The sequence below is a fragment of the Anabrus simplex genome, chromosome 11 (assembly GCF_040414725.1).
Source record: "Anabrus simplex isolate iqAnaSimp1 chromosome 11, ASM4041472v1, whole genome shotgun sequence".
NCBI lineage: Eukaryota > Metazoa > Arthropoda > Insecta > Orthoptera > Tettigoniidae > Anabrus > Anabrus simplex.
In genome coordinates, this window is record NC_090275.1 from 122,815,795 (window position 1) to 122,836,068 (window position 20,274).

The 20,274-nt window shown below is 38.1% G+C and overlaps 1 protein-coding gene across 1 annotated transcript in view; it reads right to left on the bottom strand.

Moving 5' to 3' along the window:
* Gas41 (YEATS domain-containing protein 4 Gas41) overlaps positions 1-19,211 on the bottom strand; it is a 60,408-nt gene extending 41,197 nt beyond the window's left edge. The window contains exons 1-2 of the mRNA XM_067155897.2: positions 18,184-19,211; positions 10,549-10,833 (exon numbers count right to left, since the gene is read on the bottom strand). Of these exons, the coding sequence (XP_067011998.1) occupies positions 10,549-10,833; positions 18,184-18,231 (333 nt within the window). The 5' untranslated portion in view covers positions 18,232-19,211. The remainder of the gene's footprint in view (positions 1-10,548; positions 10,834-18,183) is intronic.
* Positions 19,212-20,274: the final 1,063 nt, after the last annotated feature.

The following is a 20,274-nucleotide window of genomic DNA, read 5'->3' on the forward strand; positions in this document are numbered from 1 at the left end:
TCAACACTAACAATTTTATGTCATCCCTACTTGATTTCCAGTTCCCTGTTCCCTTATCACCGCTCCCTAGGCCACCCCGTTTCCCTGAATATACCTCCCTATTACCCTTCCAAACAAATTTCCTAACTTATACGTACCACTGCGGTTTAAGTGAAGACCATCTGAGCACAGATCCCTATCTCCTACCCACCCATTAGGATCTAGAAATTTCACTCCCAGTTTCCCACATACCCACTCCATAGTCTCATTTAAATCCTCAATCACCCTCCAGTCAGTATCCCTCCTACACAGTATTCCACTAATAACAATCTCCGCTTTCTTAAACTTCATCCGTGCTGCATTTACCAGATCCCACACATCTCCAACTATGTTGGTACTTATATCAGCTTGCCTTACGTTGTTGGTACCAATGTGAAACACTACCACCTTCTCCTTCCCCTCCTCCCTCTCTTCTACTTTCCTCAACATCTGCCTCAACCTAATCCCTGGATAACATTCTACCCTGGTTCCCTTTCCTCCACACACTTTCCCCACGTGTCTAACGATGGAATCCCCCATGACCAGAGCCTCAACCCTACCCACCTCATTTGATCCCCTCCCCTCCTGGTCAGCCCTATCTTTCCTGATAGTTGTAGAAGCTACTTCCTCCTCCCTTTCCTCCTTCCCATGACCCTGTTCCACCTGTCTTTTCCTATCCTCTACTCTGCATTTCCCTTTCCTACCTTTTCCCTTCCTCCTACTTCCACACATCTCAGCAACAGTTCCCTGTCCCTCATCCTCCCTCTGTTGTTCTACCTGGAGTGACTCGTACCGATTTCGCACAGACACCTGTCCTGAATTCTGATCCTGAATAGAGCCCTTAGCCTGCAATCTCCTTCCCCTTAGAACATTAGACCACTGTCTTCTACAACTCCCCCCTTTCCTTCCCCTCCATCTTGATCACCTACTGTAACCTGTACACTGTTTGAGGGAATCCTATCTTCCTTCCTGTCTTCTGTGAGAATCCTAATAATCTCCCTCAAACTCTCCAACTCCTCCCTCATACCCCTCAATGCCTCGCCACACCCACAGTTTGTACACTCGCGCTCCTTAGCCATTCTTTACGGAAAAAAATGAAAATAAAAATAAAATAACTTATTTGCAAAAAATAAAGGAACGGAGGGATATATTGTCTGGGATAGTACTCAAAGATCACACTACAATAAAGTAATTCATATATGACTACACTACAATACTACTTAGTTGTACACTATTTTTTATCCTACAATTCCTAACAGGATAAAAACTGCTGTTAATTACTGAATATCGAAAGTAATACACAAGAACTACACAATTGCAAACTGCAATTAAGCCTATCCTAATTACAACAGAATTTTTAGTAAGAGTTTCTACGGATACCTCTACTACACCAGTACTACACCAGTACTACACAAATATTTTACAATAATAAAATAAGCACACTAAATTCTAATAGGATATTACTCGTATACTACTGTACAGTACACTACAGTAATTTTCCAACTACTTCAGACGTATCCTAATAACGATACCGGTACCTTATGTCACTATACTAAGCACAAACAGAAATGAAATTTGGAAGAACTACTGTACTCAAAGATTACCAACAAAGCTAAATGCTTAGACAAATTATTATTAATACTATGCTCTAATAGATACACACGTAAGATAACACACGAATATAGCAGGCAAGACACGGCACTATCTAAATGTACTGTATCTATACGACAATGTATCTACACTACAATTTTCAGTTGAAGTGTGGTTATATGAACTTTTACCGCTGGCGGATTAGTATTATTTTCCCTACTACGCGGGACGGAAAATAAAAGTTTCCTTAAATGCTGAAAATAAGAGGTTGTCTACTATAATTTCTGTCAAAACCACACCGGGGGTTTGAAGTGCAATATTATTGGGATATAGGAATTTGATTATTAACTTTTACTCGATGAATAAACGAAGGTGGAAAGTACAAAGTATGCAGGGAACTAAGACTACGAATTATTGGAATAATGAATAGGCTGACTTTGTGTTTATATACACTACTATCATGTGCATGTAGCAACAATCGTCAACAATCCAAAAAACTGTTAAGTACCGTAATTATCCAGTAAAATTACCGTGAATTCTCTTTAACTTCTCTTTAAATCGATGTTAACAGGCTTATCGTGTTATTTATTGTAATCAATTATTACCTTCGTGGTAGTTTGAATGGATATCTGTACGAAATATCGGAAAAGTTGCAGCGGAAATTACGAGTTACAACACCTGCCTTTGTAAGTATAATACCAACGAACCTACAGATATTTAAAAATATTGTTTTAAAAGTTAATATTATTACCTAAACCTAAATTCGAAACAAAGTACACCTAGCTAGCCTACTTAACCTAGAAAATGGAATCTACTAAACACCAAATGAACTACTTGTTATAAAAATTCAAATAAATAACACTACTCCCAATTTCTACCAACAAGCACTAAACACCAATATACAAATAGCACTAAATGGAATGCACACACACAAAATTTAAATTATTTCAATAGGTTTTAACTACTTTTTCACTACAATAATGCAAGAGCTCTCTCAACAGCCAACCGTTCACAAGCGCATCCAACAATGCAAATGATTTAGGGAACAATATAACATCAAAAATAAGATTGTATGCAGATGATATAATTGTTTATAGGGAAATAAATAACACTGAGGATTGTTCAGAATTACAAAGGGACCTTGAAAGTATCCAACAGTGGGTTGAAGAAAATAATATGAAGGTTTAATGGAGGCAAATCAACTGTTACAACATTTACAAACAGGAGCTTTAAAACTGAATTTGAATATACTTTGGATGAGGTAGTTATCCCAAAAGAAGGCAAGTGCAAATACTTAGGTGTGAGATTTGAAAGTAATTTGCACTGGAAGGGTCATGTTGATGACATTGTTGGGAAAGCATACAGATCGTCACATGCCATAATGAGGCTACTTAAAGGATGCAACAAAGAATTAAAAGAAAAAAGTTACTTAAGTACGGTTCGTCCATTATTGGAATATGCAAACAGTGTTTGGGATCCTCACCAAGAATACCTAATAAAAGAAATAGATAGTGTGCAGAGGAAAGCGGCAAGATTTGTAACAGGGGATTTCAGGAGAAAGAGTAGTGTATCAGAAATGTTAGAGGAACTTGGGTGGGAAACTTTAAGTAAGAGAAGGGAGAAAACTAGACTTATAGGATTATATAGAGCCTATACAGGAGAAGAAGCATGGGGAGATATCCGTGAGAGGCTTCAGTTGGAAAATAATTATATCGGCAGGACTGACCACAAATATAAAATTAGAAGGAATTTTAGCCGAAGCGATTGGGGTAAATTTTCATTCATTGGGAAGGGTGTGAAGGAGTGGAACAGTTTACCAGGGGTAGTGTTTGATCCTTTTCCAAAATCTGTACAGATATTCAAAAAGAGAATAAACAGCAACAGAGAAAATAAATGAAATGTTAGAGGGCATTCGACCAGTGCAGGTTAATGTAAATAAAAAATGTGTGTGAATAAATTAATTCCATCCCCTGGTCTAAGGAGTGTGGACAGCCAAAGTAGGGGACTGCCTGTAGGGGTGAAGTACAGTGGGGACTTCGAGGGCCCTGGGACCGCTACGGTAGCTGTGAAGGCCCTTCAGGAACTCTGAAAAGTGGTGGTAAAAGGGGCTCTGGTTAAGATGCAGCAGGTCGTTATGCTACTTAGGTTCCAGAATGGGTATAAAAAAAAAAGTAAATAAATGCAATGTAAATTTTAATCTTATACCAGTTCCATAGTATTATTTGAAGTAATTCCACATACTGTATATGAGTTGACTATGTTTGTAAGTATAGGAGATATTATAAGTAGAATTTTGTAAACAATATAAATTTATTAAGGATGATCTGTTTGTTTAATAGAAAAAAATTGTTAGCATAAATTGTATATTATTGTATTGCAGAAAATTTTTTTTCTTCTCTCGTTAATTTAAAATTTAGTGCTTGACAATAATGTATTTTAGTGTACCATTTGCCACCGAGGTAGACACCTCATTTGCAAATAAAGAGATTTTGATTTTGATCTCATATTTTTAGGGAATACTTTTTTTAGAAGAAAGAACTTCATACTAAAACTTAAAATTCTTACAGGTGCTGATTTGATATTTGCTACAAACTTGAAGAGAATCAGGATTACCATGGTGCTATGAAAAGTGAGAAATTTCAGATGTGGGTGGAAACGCAGTTAATCATATAATTAAGAAATATAGGACCCTGTGTTATTGTAATGGATAATGCACCATATCACTGTAAGCTTGTTGAGCATCAACCAACAACGAAATGGAGGAAGGATCAATTAGTGGTAATTATACTTCATTGAATATTTCCCTCTACTGAATGATATTTAATGATGTTACAGAAATTAATTTTTATTTTTCCTTTAATTTACAGTCATGGTTAAGGCAGAATGGAGTTTCTCCACCCGAAAATGCTACAAAAGATGAGCTGCAAAAGTTGTGTAATATGATACGAAGTCACTTAAAGAGGTACAGAAGCACCTAAACATAAGTTTAGATAATGTTGTTTACACTCATGTAGTTGACTTTCATGTATGCATAACAATATTTCTCCATTTCTTTAAAACCAGGTACATTGTTGACGAGATGATGCACAGTGAAGGCTATACTGTCCTATGACTTCCTCCATACCACTCATTTTTCAATGCCATCGAATTTGTATGGTCTGTGACAAAACAGTATTATAATAAAACAGTGGCTTCAAGACCTGGTCACGGATTGGACAGAGCTACAGCTGTGTGGAAAGAATCTCTTGATCAGGTAGGCCAAGTGGAAATGTTATTTATTGGATATAGGCAAGTGGAGTTTATAATATACTTGTCAGGTTGTGATACTTCAATATATCTTATAGGTGACAGCAGAGATCTGGAAAAATGAAGTGAAACACACTGAGAAGAAGATTGTCGAGTTCTACAATAATGAGGTGAGAGGTCTTCCTGAAGTGGAGGAACTAGTCATTGATCATGGAAGCAGTGAATCAGAGGAGGAAGATGATGATGAAGAAGAAGAAGAAGAAGAAGAAGAAGAAGAAGAAGAAGAAGAAAGAAAGAAAGAAAGAAAGAAAGAAGAGAAGCCGAGGAGTTAGCTGTACCATTGTAAGAGCCATTTCATGAGATTAAGAATGTTATAACTTTGCTGGGAAATAATACATTTCTGATTGCCCTGTCCTTTCAGATTTAACGAAGTTACATTTGAAAATTGTGGGAATTGTGTATCTATGAGTTACAGGGCGGTATAGATGTGCAGGTGGGGATCAGTGTCCAATCAGAGTGAAATTATCTAGAACTGCTGTGGCACAATGTGAGGAGGAGCAGGCGAGGGGGAGAGAGAGGGAGACAGCACTGTGACACCAATACACCATGTGAACATTGTACGCCTGTTAAAATACGTATGCATTTCTTTTAAATCATAACGCAGTAATCACCAAACTTGGAATTAATTTATACTTCTTTTGTCTTACATTTATTTACACCATATATATTTGCACTTTACGTGAATTTAACTTACTGGTTATAAATTCCTGGTGACGGGTCGACTTGAACCACTTAGCTAAAATGTCACTTGAGAGGTAATAGTCTATATAGGCCTATAGACTGTACAGATTAGTGATGGGATATTCGATTCATTTTAATGAATCGATTCATTTTATTCCGTTCACGTTACTGAATCGATACAGTGAGCCGATTCCCGGCTCATTAGAGTCATCGATCCTATTGCATCTTTGTAGTGTAAACTGACAAGACAGCAGCAAGAACATTCAATGCTTGCTGCTGCCATCTGGTCATCATTCTATGAACTGCTTTCCTATACGTCATCTAACTTTCAGATTCAGTACTAGAATTGCTTATTATATTACAGCACAAAACTTACTTAATAATAATAATAATTACTGACATAACTCAAATTTTATACACTATCTAATGGTTTTCCACAGTTCTCTGAAAGTCACAACTCACATATACTGTATATATATAGAGAGAATTACATATAAAATACCTGTGTCCACAATAAGTAGCCCACATATTAAATATAAATCAAATCATTTGCTTTACGTTGCACCAACACAGATAGGTCTTATGGCGAAAAAGAGGATAGAAGAGATAGGAAAGGGGCTAGAAGTGGAAAGGAAGCGGCCGTGGTCTTAATTAAGGTACAGCACAAGCATGTGTCTGGTGTGAAAATGGGAAACTGGCACTGAATTTGTGATTTTCTGCTTGGTGTCGATTGTGAAACTGGGAGGTTTTTTCTTGTGGTATTCTCTTTCCAGGGAATTGCTTGCTGTACTCATGTTTTTGTAATTGTTGTTGTTCTTGGTTAATTAACAATGTTTTTAACTTTATTTTATTATCACTTGTAACCTTAAGCTAGTAATAAGCTCAATCTATAGTTTTGTAAGCCATTGTGTCAAGTATTGGAAATAATTAAAATGTGTATGAAACTGTACATGATGCTGGATTTAGAATGACTAGTAGTATTTCTTGTAATATTTTTTTCCATGGAATTTTTTTTTGTACTTGAGTTGTTGTAGTTGTTGGGTAGTATGTTTTAACTTTATTATCACTTGTAGTGTTAAGCTAGTAGTAAGTTCAATCTATAGTATTGTAATTTGTAGTGTTAAGTACTGGAAATACTTAAGTTGTGTGCTAATATGTATATAATGACACTGGATTTAGAAAGTTAAATTAGTAGTATTTCTTGCTTGTTGTAATGTTGTAGTTGTAGGGTAATTACGGTTTAACTTCACTTTATTATCACTTATAATGTTAAGCTAGTAGTCAGGTCAACCTATAATATTGTAAGCCATATTGTTAAGCACTGTAAATACTTAAGTTGTGTGTGAATTTGTATATGATGTTGCTCGATTTAGAATATTAAACTAGCAGTAATTCTTGTAATATTTTCCTTCCATATATCTGCTTCTTGTACTCTTGTTCTTTGTTTGTTTGTTGTAGTTGGGTAATTATGTTAACTTTATTATTACATTACTGTAAGTGACAGTTGCCACCGGGATATTTCCCATTTATAATAATAATAATAATAATAATAATAATAATAATAATAATAATAATAATAATAATAATAATAATAATAATAATAATAATAATAATAATAATAATAATAATAATAATGAGTGACAGGGATTTAACGTAATTTGGAAGGAATGTTTTGCATATGATAAATGAGTACCAGGTTAACTACTGGGGGGCAAAGGCGGACATGCGTAGAGCTAACCACTCCACCCCACCAAGTGCCCACGTTATGGATAGTGGAAGCCTTCACCTTCCACCCTTCCAATGGCTTTCATGGTTTGTACGGAGATGACTTTGCTTCTTGCTTTTTAAATATTAGTATTCATGTTTATTATGCTTGTTTATTCATACCCCTGCTTTGTAATTCAGTGACCATGGAATGGCTCTAAATGTTGTAAATTATATTTATATTTATTTGTATTTATTTCCTTTTTCCTTATTGCACATGTTTGTTGTTATTATTATTACTACTACATATCGCTTAACATGTAAATAAACTAATATTTAATACAGTAAATAATACTTATCTCTTTGGATTCATTTTTTCGTTGCATATTCTATTTGCTATGACAACATGACTTCTTTATGATATAAATAAATATAAAATAAAAGTATTTCTTCCCAAACATATTTGTTATACATGCACCAACCAGACAACCACCTAGGAAAGTACCTCTTACTAAGGTGCATAATGTTTTTGCATACATGTATAATTGAAGAATTGAAGATCCATATACATGTAAGTGGGTCGCCCATGTGGTAGGCCTATTACGCGTCATAGGAAACTGAGTGAACTAGCTGTGCAGTTTGATCACATTGCTGTGAGCTTGGTTTCAGGAGATGGTGATGGATTCGAACCCCACAGTCGGCAGGTCTGAAGTTTTTTTTTTTCGCCCGTCATTTTCACTTCAGGCTAGTGCTATGTCTGTACACTTATTTACATTTTAAACATTTTAAATCCTAGCCCTCTTTCCTATCCCATTCTTGCCTCACAACCTGTCTTCATGTGATTTAAGCCAATATATATGTAAAAATCTGGTAATGTTGTTTGACTCATAGTGCTCCTGTACATTGGTTTCCGTAACGTTGTAAGCTGAAAATATGTTTAAAATGCCAAATGCCGAAAACCGTAAAAGTACTTAGTGGGATGTAAAGCTGTTAGCATTATTAAAAGGAAGGACATGTCTTATGTGGCAAGTCCTTGAACTTGCAGAAATCGCAATGAATTATACAATCTATATTCCCTCCCCCTTCCTTTAAGAATGCAGTTATAGTAATGCATACATCAGAATAAATGCAGAAAATGTTTAAAATTAATTTAAGCTAGTGAAGGAGAGAATGTATGACTAGCTCAAGTTGGCGGATTCGAGTTTGGCGGTATCTGAAAGTGCTCAAATACGCCAGCCCCATGTCTAGATCTACGGGTACATAAAGAACTCTTGCGGGACGAAATACTGGCACCTCGGCGTATGTGAAAATGATAGAAGTAGATAGTAGAACTAATATTCAATTCTGCAGTAAGCTTGAAAGCTGACCTAATTTCCGTTCACGTAGCTTGGCACATTAGTGTTCCTATATGGTGGGTTCGAGTCCGGCAGTATTTGAAAGTGCTCAAATAAGCTAGTCTCATGTCTAGATCTACCGGTACATGAAATAACTCTTGCGGGACGAAATTTTGGCAGTAGAACTTATTACATTATTATTTTCAAATCCGCAGTGAACTTGAAAGCTGACCTAATTTCCGTTCACGGAGCTTGGCACATTAATATTTCTATATGTTTCCTGATAACCTTGAAGATAAAACCAGCCTGCAGGCTGAAAATATGCCCAATAATCTCTCTCCTTACTGGTTACCGGTATTGAAGAGAGAAGGAAATGTTCGCGCAAAAGAAAGGAAAGTCATTGGATGTCTGGAACTTTCGAAAATCACACTGCAAAGACTTATTAAATAAATTGCATCGTTTAACATGCCCCTCTTTTCAAGAATATGGTTATAGTATGCCTACTATATATAAAAATAAAGACAGATATATGTAACATTAATTTGAGTGAGAAAGGGTGTTTATTTCCTTAATTCCTCATTGAGTGTGGAAACAGACTTAATTATGAATATCTGGATTTGTTTCATCTTAACTTTTATCATTTACTAGGGTAGGGAAACATTCATTATCGGTATTTACATTGAGGTTAGTTTGTTATGGTTATGTCTGGTGATTTTAAAATGTAACCAGGCAGGTTGGCATCAGTGATCAGCCATTACAAAAAAGAGGAAAGAAGAGCATCGGGCGGCGATATTTACTTTCTGGGGTATTTTCTTACGCGGCGATTACTATATTTCATATGCTATTCAATGGACGAATATTACGTTTAAAAATGCTCATCTAGCCATAGCCTTAATAGTTTTGTAACCACACATTTCAAACAAAAAATAGGAAATGCATTGATGATGGAACATTTTTACATAATCACAGCAGGAAAATATCACAAAGGGGAAATTAAGCATGTAAATATGGTAATTATACTTTTACAGAAAGAAAAATATGTTGAGCATTTGAATGAACATCCTGCAACATCAGTGAGGACAACAAGGAGTGGAAAGACAGCACAAGTTCCCATTTGCAGTTGTCTCTTGGGTCACGTTATGAATCACTGTGGTCTGTCTCTCCACCCTACTTGTGTCAGACCTCTCTTGGTCACCTCTTGTTCTTTTCTGACCCCGAAGGGGCCTAGGGAGTCTTTCATTTTCACGCCTTTCATGGCCCTTGTCTTTCTTTGTCCGATACCTTCACTTTTCAAAGTGTAGAACCCCTTCTACTTTTCCCCTCTGATTAGTGTTGATAGAGGAAGGTTGTCTAGTTGTAATTCCTCTTAAAATAATAATCACCACCACCACTGTTTTTCCACCATTTATTCAATATTTCCTCTATGTTTACTCCTCCAAAGGTCTTTGTGTTGGTTTCTCTGGAACTTTGTCTCCTCCCATTTGCATCATGTGTCCATACCATTTCAGCTTGCTTGTTTCTATCCTATCCTCTAATTCTGAAACTCCAGTTCTCTTTGTAATCTCTTTATATCTAATTCTCCATCTTTTCTGCAAGATCTCTCAGTTATATCTCTTTTCTCTGATTACATTCCCAAGTATCTGAAACTTTTCATAACTCCTATTAGTTTTCCATTTACTTTTGTCTCTGTCCTTGCTTCCTTGCCCCATCTTGTCATCACTAGTCTTCTTTCTACACATTAACTTGTCCTTGTACTAAACCGTCTGCAAACACTAGGGACTGTGCTGCTGACCGCCTCTCACCCCCAAGAACTGATGACGATGATGCCAGGTAGGCTGCCTGCATTTCACTATGACCTCTGCACTCTACCACACAAGAATATTGAGCAAACAAGTGGGACACAAACAGTACTCACCGATGGACGTTCGCTGGAGTCATGAAAGAAGATCCTGATAGCAATCTCAAACTCTCCCCAGCCAGTCTCGGTCACCTCGTAGGGAGGTTTCGTCACCACCCGATTCTGGTCTGGGTAGCTGTCATGGAGCTTGAAGTGCACCTTCTTGATGTACGTTGACATGTCTTCGTTTCTGTAGGGCTTCACATAAACCGTCCACTGATGAGTGTGGCCATCTTCCTCACGTTTCTTGCCAAAATAGCGTGCTATATTTCCGTACACCACTGGCTTCACGATGGTTACCCCCTGCAACACACATCCAGCAGACAACTAAAATATACAAGAGTGAATCTCACATCTATAATAAGTAGCAAGCTGGTGATAGGCCAGGTGCAGAGTCCAATTCACTATAAATGTAAGCTGTTCACAGTGAGAACATGTCACTGCTGCCACTCCAGTGGTGCTCCAACGCACCAGGATGGAGCACACATGGAAAATGTAAAACACTTCCATCTGTCCTCTTCAGTTTAAGATCATACTGTGTTTATCCTACTTGAAGCAGCAATTTGCTAAAACATGGGTATCGTTTTTTGATGAGCCTGTATAAGACTTCCTCACAAATATGTGGATGGGTTCGGCAGGATATACCCACAATATTCCAGGGAACCTCAGGGAGTGTGGATTGGCGAGTTGAAGACTCCGACTCTTTGAAAAATGAAAATATTGGCAAAACAAAGGAAAGGGCCATAAATGAAAGACTCCCTAAGGTCTTGCAAATACCATCGGTCAGAAAAATCAAAGGCAGAAGAAACAGCAGACTCAGCTAGGGGAACTGAGGTCACCAACCCAGGCAGAGAGCCCGTGTCCCCCTTTTTAATCCACTCTTATGACAGACCCCTACCCACAGGGGGAGGTATTGGCACAAGGGAAAGACTTAAGCGAAAGTTTCCCAAGGCCTATACTGCCTTCATCGCTGGTGTAAACAAGAGCACGCTACCACGGTTCATTAGCCAGGTCATGTGATCCTACACGCAAAATGTCTAAAATATAATTTTTATGTTTTATCTCTAATCTCTATGACATGACATTCGTTCACCAAGCCTGAACAGAAGCTTTACCTCATGGAGTTGATGTAGAACTTGGTAAAGGGATATGTTGAACATAATAATCATAATAATAGTAAAGCCTTTAAACTCAGTGAAGTCAGGATATTAATGAAGCTCTGGTGAGCTCTGGTGAGCTGAAATGTGATGCACCTTTATTCATCATGTGGTGGCGGAAGAGCTGAGATTCTGGGAATAAGGCAGTCTGTGCGATATCACAGTCGACCGTCTTGTCATTAATCCAAATTATATGAGCAGTAGTCAGAAAGAGGGAAGAGAGAGGGAGGGAGGGAGGGAGGGAGGGAGAGAGAGAGAGAGAGAGAGAGAGAGAGAGAGAGAGAGAGGAATCCAACTTTGAAGTAGTTCATCATTTTTCAGATTCTAAGTAAGCGCTCCTTGCCTTCTCAAAACTGTATTTTCCCTTCAAGATCTTAAGTTTATTAAAATATTAAAAGAGTGAATTTTTTCCTTATGTATGTTGGTATGAATGTTTATTTTAATATATTTATGTTTTGGACATAACTTAAAATCCATCAACCTTCTTTAATTTATAGACATTGGGCTTATGCCGTGTCAAGAAAATAAGGTGAAAATCTTTACGCTTCGTAGAGAACTTTGCTCCGCGTCTTCACGAGGAAGACTTCTCCAATACTGAAGGTTTGAATTTAGCCATTAGTAATAGGAAGTGGTACCTTCACTTGTCACCAGATGGCACAGGACTAGCATCCCAAGTGGCAGCTGACGGCACCATCTAGAGTCGGTCTGGGAGGAAAGGGCATACCAGGTGTACATACGTATGAAAGTATGACACTGACACGAGACTGGAACGAAACATCTGGTGATGACGAACGTACAAATTTGGGAACCATCGAGGTTAAATAATAGTGAAAGGACCCAGAAGGGAACTACCTACGTAAATCCTTAATGGCTGGAAACCACATATTAACTGACAGCCAGTGTCCCTGTTGAAATTGTTAGAATTTCTACGTATTTCCACAGCTTACCGTATAATCCTAGTGTCGGTAAGAGCTTGAACATCTTGGAACATGATATCATTACCCGACGATAGGGCGTGCTCAGCTATGGCCGATTTGTCTGGCTGATTGGGACAAATTTATTTTCTTTCTGAGATGTTAAATATCCAGAAGTGTAATTTGTCTCATAATCCATACCACTGTGGCATTTTATCTACATGTTGACATGAGTGGCATCCAACAACAGTCCAATGTAATCCTGGCAATCAGGTGAGGTGATGACAACCCCACACGGCTCTTGCCATGTGCTTGAGAGTAGCCTAATGATTCTCCAATCAATGCAGACCATGGATGGGTCCCCCATTGTTTACATCACTTTGGCTTCTCTTGATGACGGCACAGCAGAATAGAAAACCAAATACTATAGGGATCATATACATGAACCATGATCAAAAGAGTCTGACAGGAAAGGTGAAGTGGCAAAGGTACTATAAGTGAATCGTGCAATTATCCTCCCAAATCTGTAGTATCTGGGTTACCAGACACCCTGATCTGGCAGACACATGCTAGTTTCCAGATAAAATTTCCGCAACCCTCTTCAAATCTAGGTAGAAGGCAAGGAGTCCTGCATTTAGAAAATTAACTTTGCTTTAATATCTTTGTCATCCCCTGAAATATTTCTTACAATTTTTTTTAGTGTAAATTACATTTTTTGCAATAATGCTCGCTGGAACTTTCATGCAGTCGTGCTCTGCTCTGCATAGTTGAAAGCTGAATAAATTGTGTGCAAGTTCCATATTTCTCCTTATTTCAAGAATATCTATCTTTAATTCTTGATCACTGACAAAAAAAGATGAATATTTTTGCAGGAACTAAACTGATCATTTTTTTTTTTCTAAACATGAACATCTTCAGTTGAAAAATGTTGTGCTTTCCATAACTTATTGTAATACCTCTCCAGGAAGACTATCCAATCTAATGAATGTATGTACTCAGGCCAAAGATTGGTTTGAACCTCCATCATAAGTCACTAGGAGGGAAATGAGGAGGGAGGCTTTCTTTACTGAACCAGAAGCCCCTATCAGTCTGCTGAGCACAGCGACTGGTTGCATAAGGAATAGCATCAGTCACTTTCATATCGTCAATAAATTTGCTCTGTCCCAGTACCAAAGGACATGTAGCTCTGAAAAAACACAAAGTCCTGCCTAGCAAAGTCAGCGATGAATATATGTTTTGTTGAAAGGAAAGAAACAGGTCAAACACAGATACCCTTGAAGTAAGTTGTTGCAAATGTCAATTATAATTTGTCATATCAAAAGGTTCAAGCAAATTTTAAATTCTGTTCTCAAAAGCAAAACTTCACATAACGATTACATACTAAAGTACAAGCTGACAATAGAACAGTGAAATATTCTTGTTTCACGAATGGAAAAGTGTACCTAGTTAAATTGTATAGTAGAACTGAGGATTCATACAAATTTCTATTCATATTCTTTACCTGTCAACGTTCTGCGTACCTGTGTCACTATTCCTTAAGAGTAAGCGTTAATAGACCGAGTGTGCTGGCTATATAGTTTGGGTCAAGCAGCAATCAGCTTGTGTTCGAACCCTACTACACATGGCTTTCTGTGGTTTCCTATTTTTACACCAGGCAAATCCTGGGACTATACATTAATTAAGGCGATGGCGACTTTCTTTTCAGTCCTAGCCCTGCCATTTCTCACGGGCACCGTAAGAACTATCCATGTTGGTGTGATGTAACAAATAGTTCATTCATTCATTCATTCATTTAAAAAACATAGCACAGGGAAGCATGTTTAACAATGATAAGAACATGCAAAACTCATGTGAATTGATAAACAGAGGGACCCACCACCCACTACTTACTTATATAGAAAAATTAAAACAGAGACTATGTCAATCTGTCTAAAACGACAATCTTCTGTGTTCTTATCGGCCGCAGCATTCTGTGTCCCAGGCTACTACGACCTGTGAAAAGAATGAAACCGTGAAGTTTGAAAGTGTCATGGCGTGTGCCAGATGCAACTGACACTAGCCACTGTCTAACCAATCCAGACCAACGATCTTGTCAATAGCCAATAACCTAACCTAACCATTCAACATGAAAAACTTCATATCTGCTCCGTATTGAAAGGAGATAACATACAATAGAGGGAAATTTGATTGATCCACCTTTTTTCAATACATAATATGTTGTTAATATGATCACAACATTTTTTATTCAGTACCAGTTTCGATGTCTATGGACACCATCATCAGCTGATAACCAGTCGATGTTATTGGCTTAATGTCCCGGTAACTACTTTTACGGTTTTCGGAGACGCCAATCTGCAGAATTTAGTCCTGCAGGACTTCTTTTACTTGCCAGTAAATCCACCAAGACGAGGTCAATGTATATGAGCACCTTCAAATGCCACCAGACTGAGCCAGGATCAAACCCACCAAGTTGTGGTCAGAAGGCCAGCGCCACAACCGTCTGAGCCACTCAGCCCAGCTAACCTAACCAGACTAGATATACCTAAGTTGGCAGTGTAATAGAGCGTGCTTATGAAGATGTATGTGCCATGCCATATTAGGTTCCTAATCTCTCTTTTGCAACCCCATTAGTCAAGGAATAAAACACTTAAGTAGTGCATCCCTCTTTAGCAATTCTAAAATCTGGCAACCCTGTATGGTCGAGTGTCAGTAAACTAACTTGCTGAGAAATTGGGAAATGTGCTCCATTTATTAATCAATGAATTCATGAATCAAATGTATTATACTTAGTCATAACTATAAATCATTCAACGTTAAGAAAGCGGTATTGCTCTTATGGTTCTACAAGGAGTGAACGCACCCCCTCTGAGACACCCATAATTCCTTGAAATTATAGGATATTATACTGTAGTTTGTAATGTATTATGAAAGATAGGTAAAAAGGATGAGGCATTTTAGCCCGGGAGCTATTAAATAACTAGATAACATTTTCTTTTTCATAAATACATCTGCAGGGAGGAAACACAATGGTGGGAACAGCCATCGCTTTGTTGCCTTCCTTCATTTTCCTTCTTGATCTGGTACAAGCATCGTGTAGTCCCTCAATCTGTGAACCCCTGGCAGTTCACTGCTGTAGTGAAGTCGTCTACAGTATTTATTTGTTGCGTGTGTGGTTTTAGGCTTTAAATCATTGCGTACTTGTCTTGTGTTGAGTGAAAGTTATGTGATAAGCCTACGTGTGTGATTTCTTTTTTTAACCTTAACACGGTGATATTTTGTAGTCATCTACAACATTTACTTGTTGTGTCGGTTTTCTAGCCTTTATTGCCTGGAGTAATTTATTAAATGCAATTAAATGCATCCCTCACCCCTCGAGTCCATAAAAATTATTTGTCTGTTTTCTCCCCCAATTTGCCTTACACTTCAGTGGTGAGGTAGTTTATGTCCCGTAGTTTTCCCCTTATTCCGTACAAACCAAAAATAGCCCTGTAAACACCCCGTCCCCTCTAGCTCATAAAAATAATTTGTAGGTTAGTTTCTTCCACTTTTGTCTTGAAGCTTAAATATTGAATTTCACAAATTAATGTGCTGCTGTTTTCCTGTTATGCTGTTGAACAGAGCTGTTCGATATAGCAACCCTGCTGTCATAAGAGCAATACTGTTTTCTTAACATGGAATGAACTATGGAACTGGAACTTCTCACAATTTCATGACAAACTATTAATCATTTTATTGACCTAAGGTAGCTGTGAACACCACGGTTATGATCCTGAGATCACATACAGGGTTACAGGGTTATTCACCTAAGATGTTACACGGAAATAACGTCTAAGCCATTAAAGATATTGGTATTCTGTTTTCATATTCGTAAATGATACCTAGGAGCTTATAAAATAATGTGCTACGTATTCCCATAGGGTGATTAATATCCGAGACATTGATAGTAACTCCACATTTTAAAGTGGAATGGGACAAATTCATACAACTGGCCAGAAAGTTCAACTGCGTACAAGTTCAAATATGTAAGTATTTTCAAAATAATTTACTTTTTGAGATATCAATAAGAACAGCATGTGCAGTTTTGCATGCCACATCAGACAGTGTGAAGTCGGGCAAGGACATACTAAAATAACTCCATAACATTTACTTTTTCATAAATACATTTGTAGGGAGGAAGCACAATGGCAGGAACAGCCATCACTTCGTTGCCTTCCTTCATTTTCCTGGGTGTGATTCCAGCCACAGAATGGATACCAGGCATGTAAGCTATCACACACATGTGATGGGTTTGCAAAGTGTGTATGGCAGGCAAACTCATGACAGAACAAGGAGGGCTGATGTTTTTAAAAGGAATAAAATAATAACTATAACTTGAGAACTGAGAAATAAACATAACACAAGACACCTGAAGATCTCCTTCTAGAAAAGCAAATGAATAATGTAGTAGCGTGCATTCGGGTTCGAGTTCTGCCTTGCCCGACCTGAAAGTGATTTTCATGGTATTTCATCTTCAACACCAGGCAAATATCGGATTGCTACCTTTGAGCTAGGCCACGGCCGACGTCCTTTCCAAATCCTTTCCATTCCCATCCGTGTTGAAAGACGCCAAACTGAGCACAACCTGTTACAGATGGATTTCAAAACTAACCAAAGAAACTTTAATCTCCCTTCCCTGTTGTGTATTTGCTAGTCATACAATAACGTTGTTACGGTGCATCACATTATGTATACAATAGTTTACAGTACATACGTGGTATCTGCTCCATGGCTGAAATCAAAGTCAGGAAATAACTTGCGTGCCTATACATCCTTGGCGGATGGCATGCTGTCTTATGAGGCATGTGAAAGCCCAAATGCGGTTTTTATTGATATCTCAAAAAATAACTGTCCGATTTTGAAAATACTTACATATTTGAACTTGTACGTGGTTGTACTTTTAGGCAAGCTGTATGTATTTGTACCATTCCATTTAAAAATGTGGAGTTAGTATCAGTATCTCGATTATTAATCATTCCATGGGAATAAGTAGTACATTATTTTACAAGCCCCTGGGCATCATTAACGAATATGAAAACAGAATACCGATATCTTTACTGCTTTAGACGTTATTTCCGAGTAACATCTTAGGTGAATAAACCTGTATAAAACAGTTCGGAGCTGAAGAGTGAGGTTCCTACATAAGAGGCTTTACCACATACTGTTCAAATACTTTCTGGTCAAATAAGATATGCAAACTGATAACGAGATATGCATAACAATTTCTGACGGAAAAGAACCGAAAACTTTTTATAATTTGATATCACAAGAAAAGGTATAAGTCATGTGGCAACAACAGAATGGTAAACATGTTGTTAATTTTGTTTATTCCAGTTTTTTGAAATCTGGAAACATACAACGAAAATTAATTTAGGAATAACCAGAATGGAAACGCAGTAACGTTATTTTAAAGCCGAAAGACTTGAACTTGAGGACAAGGTTACAAATTCGTCAAAGCTTGGGGTGACATCCAATACCCTGTAACTAGTTCCCCATATAAAAGAAGATCCGTAACTTTGGCAGAAAGATCGTAGTACAGTACTTACCTTCACACGTCCACTGGTTTCCGTGACGGATTCCGAGGATGTCGACATTTGATGACTGTAATGCGATACCCGCAATCAACAAAACATTTCAACTCCCGCGTTCCAAAGTGAAGAACTGAGTGGAAATGAGCACTTGTTATTCACTACTTGACTACGAGCGACTGCGTTGCACCACCGGACAACATGAAGCAGAGTTCAACAGCAAGACACCCACTAACTTACGTCTACATTCCAACATTACGCTCACATTCGGGAACTAAAGTTGACATCGTTTGATTTTAAATGTGGGACCTGAATTTTCGTGGGCTTTAGTAAAATACATGGGCGGTACTGAGGTGCCCGATTAATGACTCCGTAAATTTTCATCCGAATTCAGAAAATAATTCCGCAAGACATGCGACATGGAGGATAGCTCAAGATGGCGGGCAATAAGCAACTATTTATTAGCTGTGTGTGGTTCGTGCATAAAATCAATTACTGCCGAGGACGACTACATCATCTGTGACGGCAAGTGTCATAGAAAACATCACAGAACGTGTGTTAAATTAAATAAACGGGAATTCAAGACACTAATTGAGGACAAATCAAAGAAGTGGTACTTGGGCAAGTGCGATAGTGTGAATGGTGATCTGGCCACAGGGCCGAGTGACCTTAAGCTTGGGGATATGGAATCTGCAGTTAGGGACATCCACAAAAGGCTATGTAAACTAGAAGGAATCGAAGCCGAACAAGCGGAAATTAGAAAGACGGTAACCTGTGCTGAGAGTTTCGACGATATTAAGCGCCAGCTACACAAAATAACTGATGACTTTAAAACGCTATGGCAGAAGTAGCGGCATTGAAGTCTACGGTTGCTGTCCTCGAAAGGGAAAAGACAAGAGCAGATGAAGAAGTCTCTAAGCTTAGAGAAGAAAATCAAGACCTCCAACAGTACGTCCGGAGGAACAACGTACAAATCCATGGATTGCCTAAGCTTGGTGACGGGAATCCAGTCGCAGTTGTGAAAGCACTTGGCTATGCGCTCGGTGTCGAAGTGACCGACGGTGATATTGATGCGCGTCATCGTCTACCCCAAAAGAAGCAGGAACTCCCACCTCCTCTCCTTGTAAAATTTTGTAGCCGGTTAAAAAAGGATCAACTGCTCGCAGCAAGGAAGAACAAATCAACACTATTTTATAAGCTCAAAAGATTTAGGTATCCAAGCAGCTAACCGAGCTGTATATATCAACGAACATCTGACATCGGGGAATAAATATCTCCACAAGATGGCCAGGGATCTACGGTAATATGGATATAAATATATTTGGACAAGGGACTGCAAAATCTACGTAAGAAGGACTGAAAACCATCGATCAGTGCGAATTAGGAGCATTGATGATATTAGAAAGTTGCAGAGCAAAGACACAAGTGTAATGGCACAGCCGAGATATCATACCAACACTCGTTAATGGCAGTACCTAAGTGTTACAACAAATATTCTATTTTTCCATTAGGCTGATATGAAATTTAATGTATGTATGTTCAGTCTTCAGCCCTAAGGCTGGTTGGATCCTCAACAGCTCCGCCGTCAGCTGTCACAGATGGCTTAGGTGTCACTGAAGAGGCGTACTAGGGAAATGAGGAGTGAGGTAGTTTCCCGTTGCTTTCCTCTCCGAGCCAGAAGTTGCTATTACATATCATCTTGCCAAGCCCACTGAAATGCATGTACCAACCGACCCTATGAGCAACATTTTCACACCATTCATAGGAGGGACTGGCTGCAATTGAAAATCAATACGATTGCAAAAATAATTTTGTTTTGCAGAACATCAGTTCATATACAGTTGCTTCTCACCTGGACGGGAACAGCTCCACTGGTCCCTCAAAATCTTACATTGCGGTTAGGTGCTTGTACCTAAACAGCAGGAGTATCCGAAACAAACTTGAGGAAATAGAAACTCTGTTGCACATTATAAGCTAGAGGTGGCTTAGGTATTTACATTTCGCACTGTTGGAAAGTAAATGTGAAAATGAATTGTGAACTGCATCATAGCTTTATATGGGTTGAAATTTATAGGGATAAATTTAGTTGTAGTAAATATAAAAGTATTG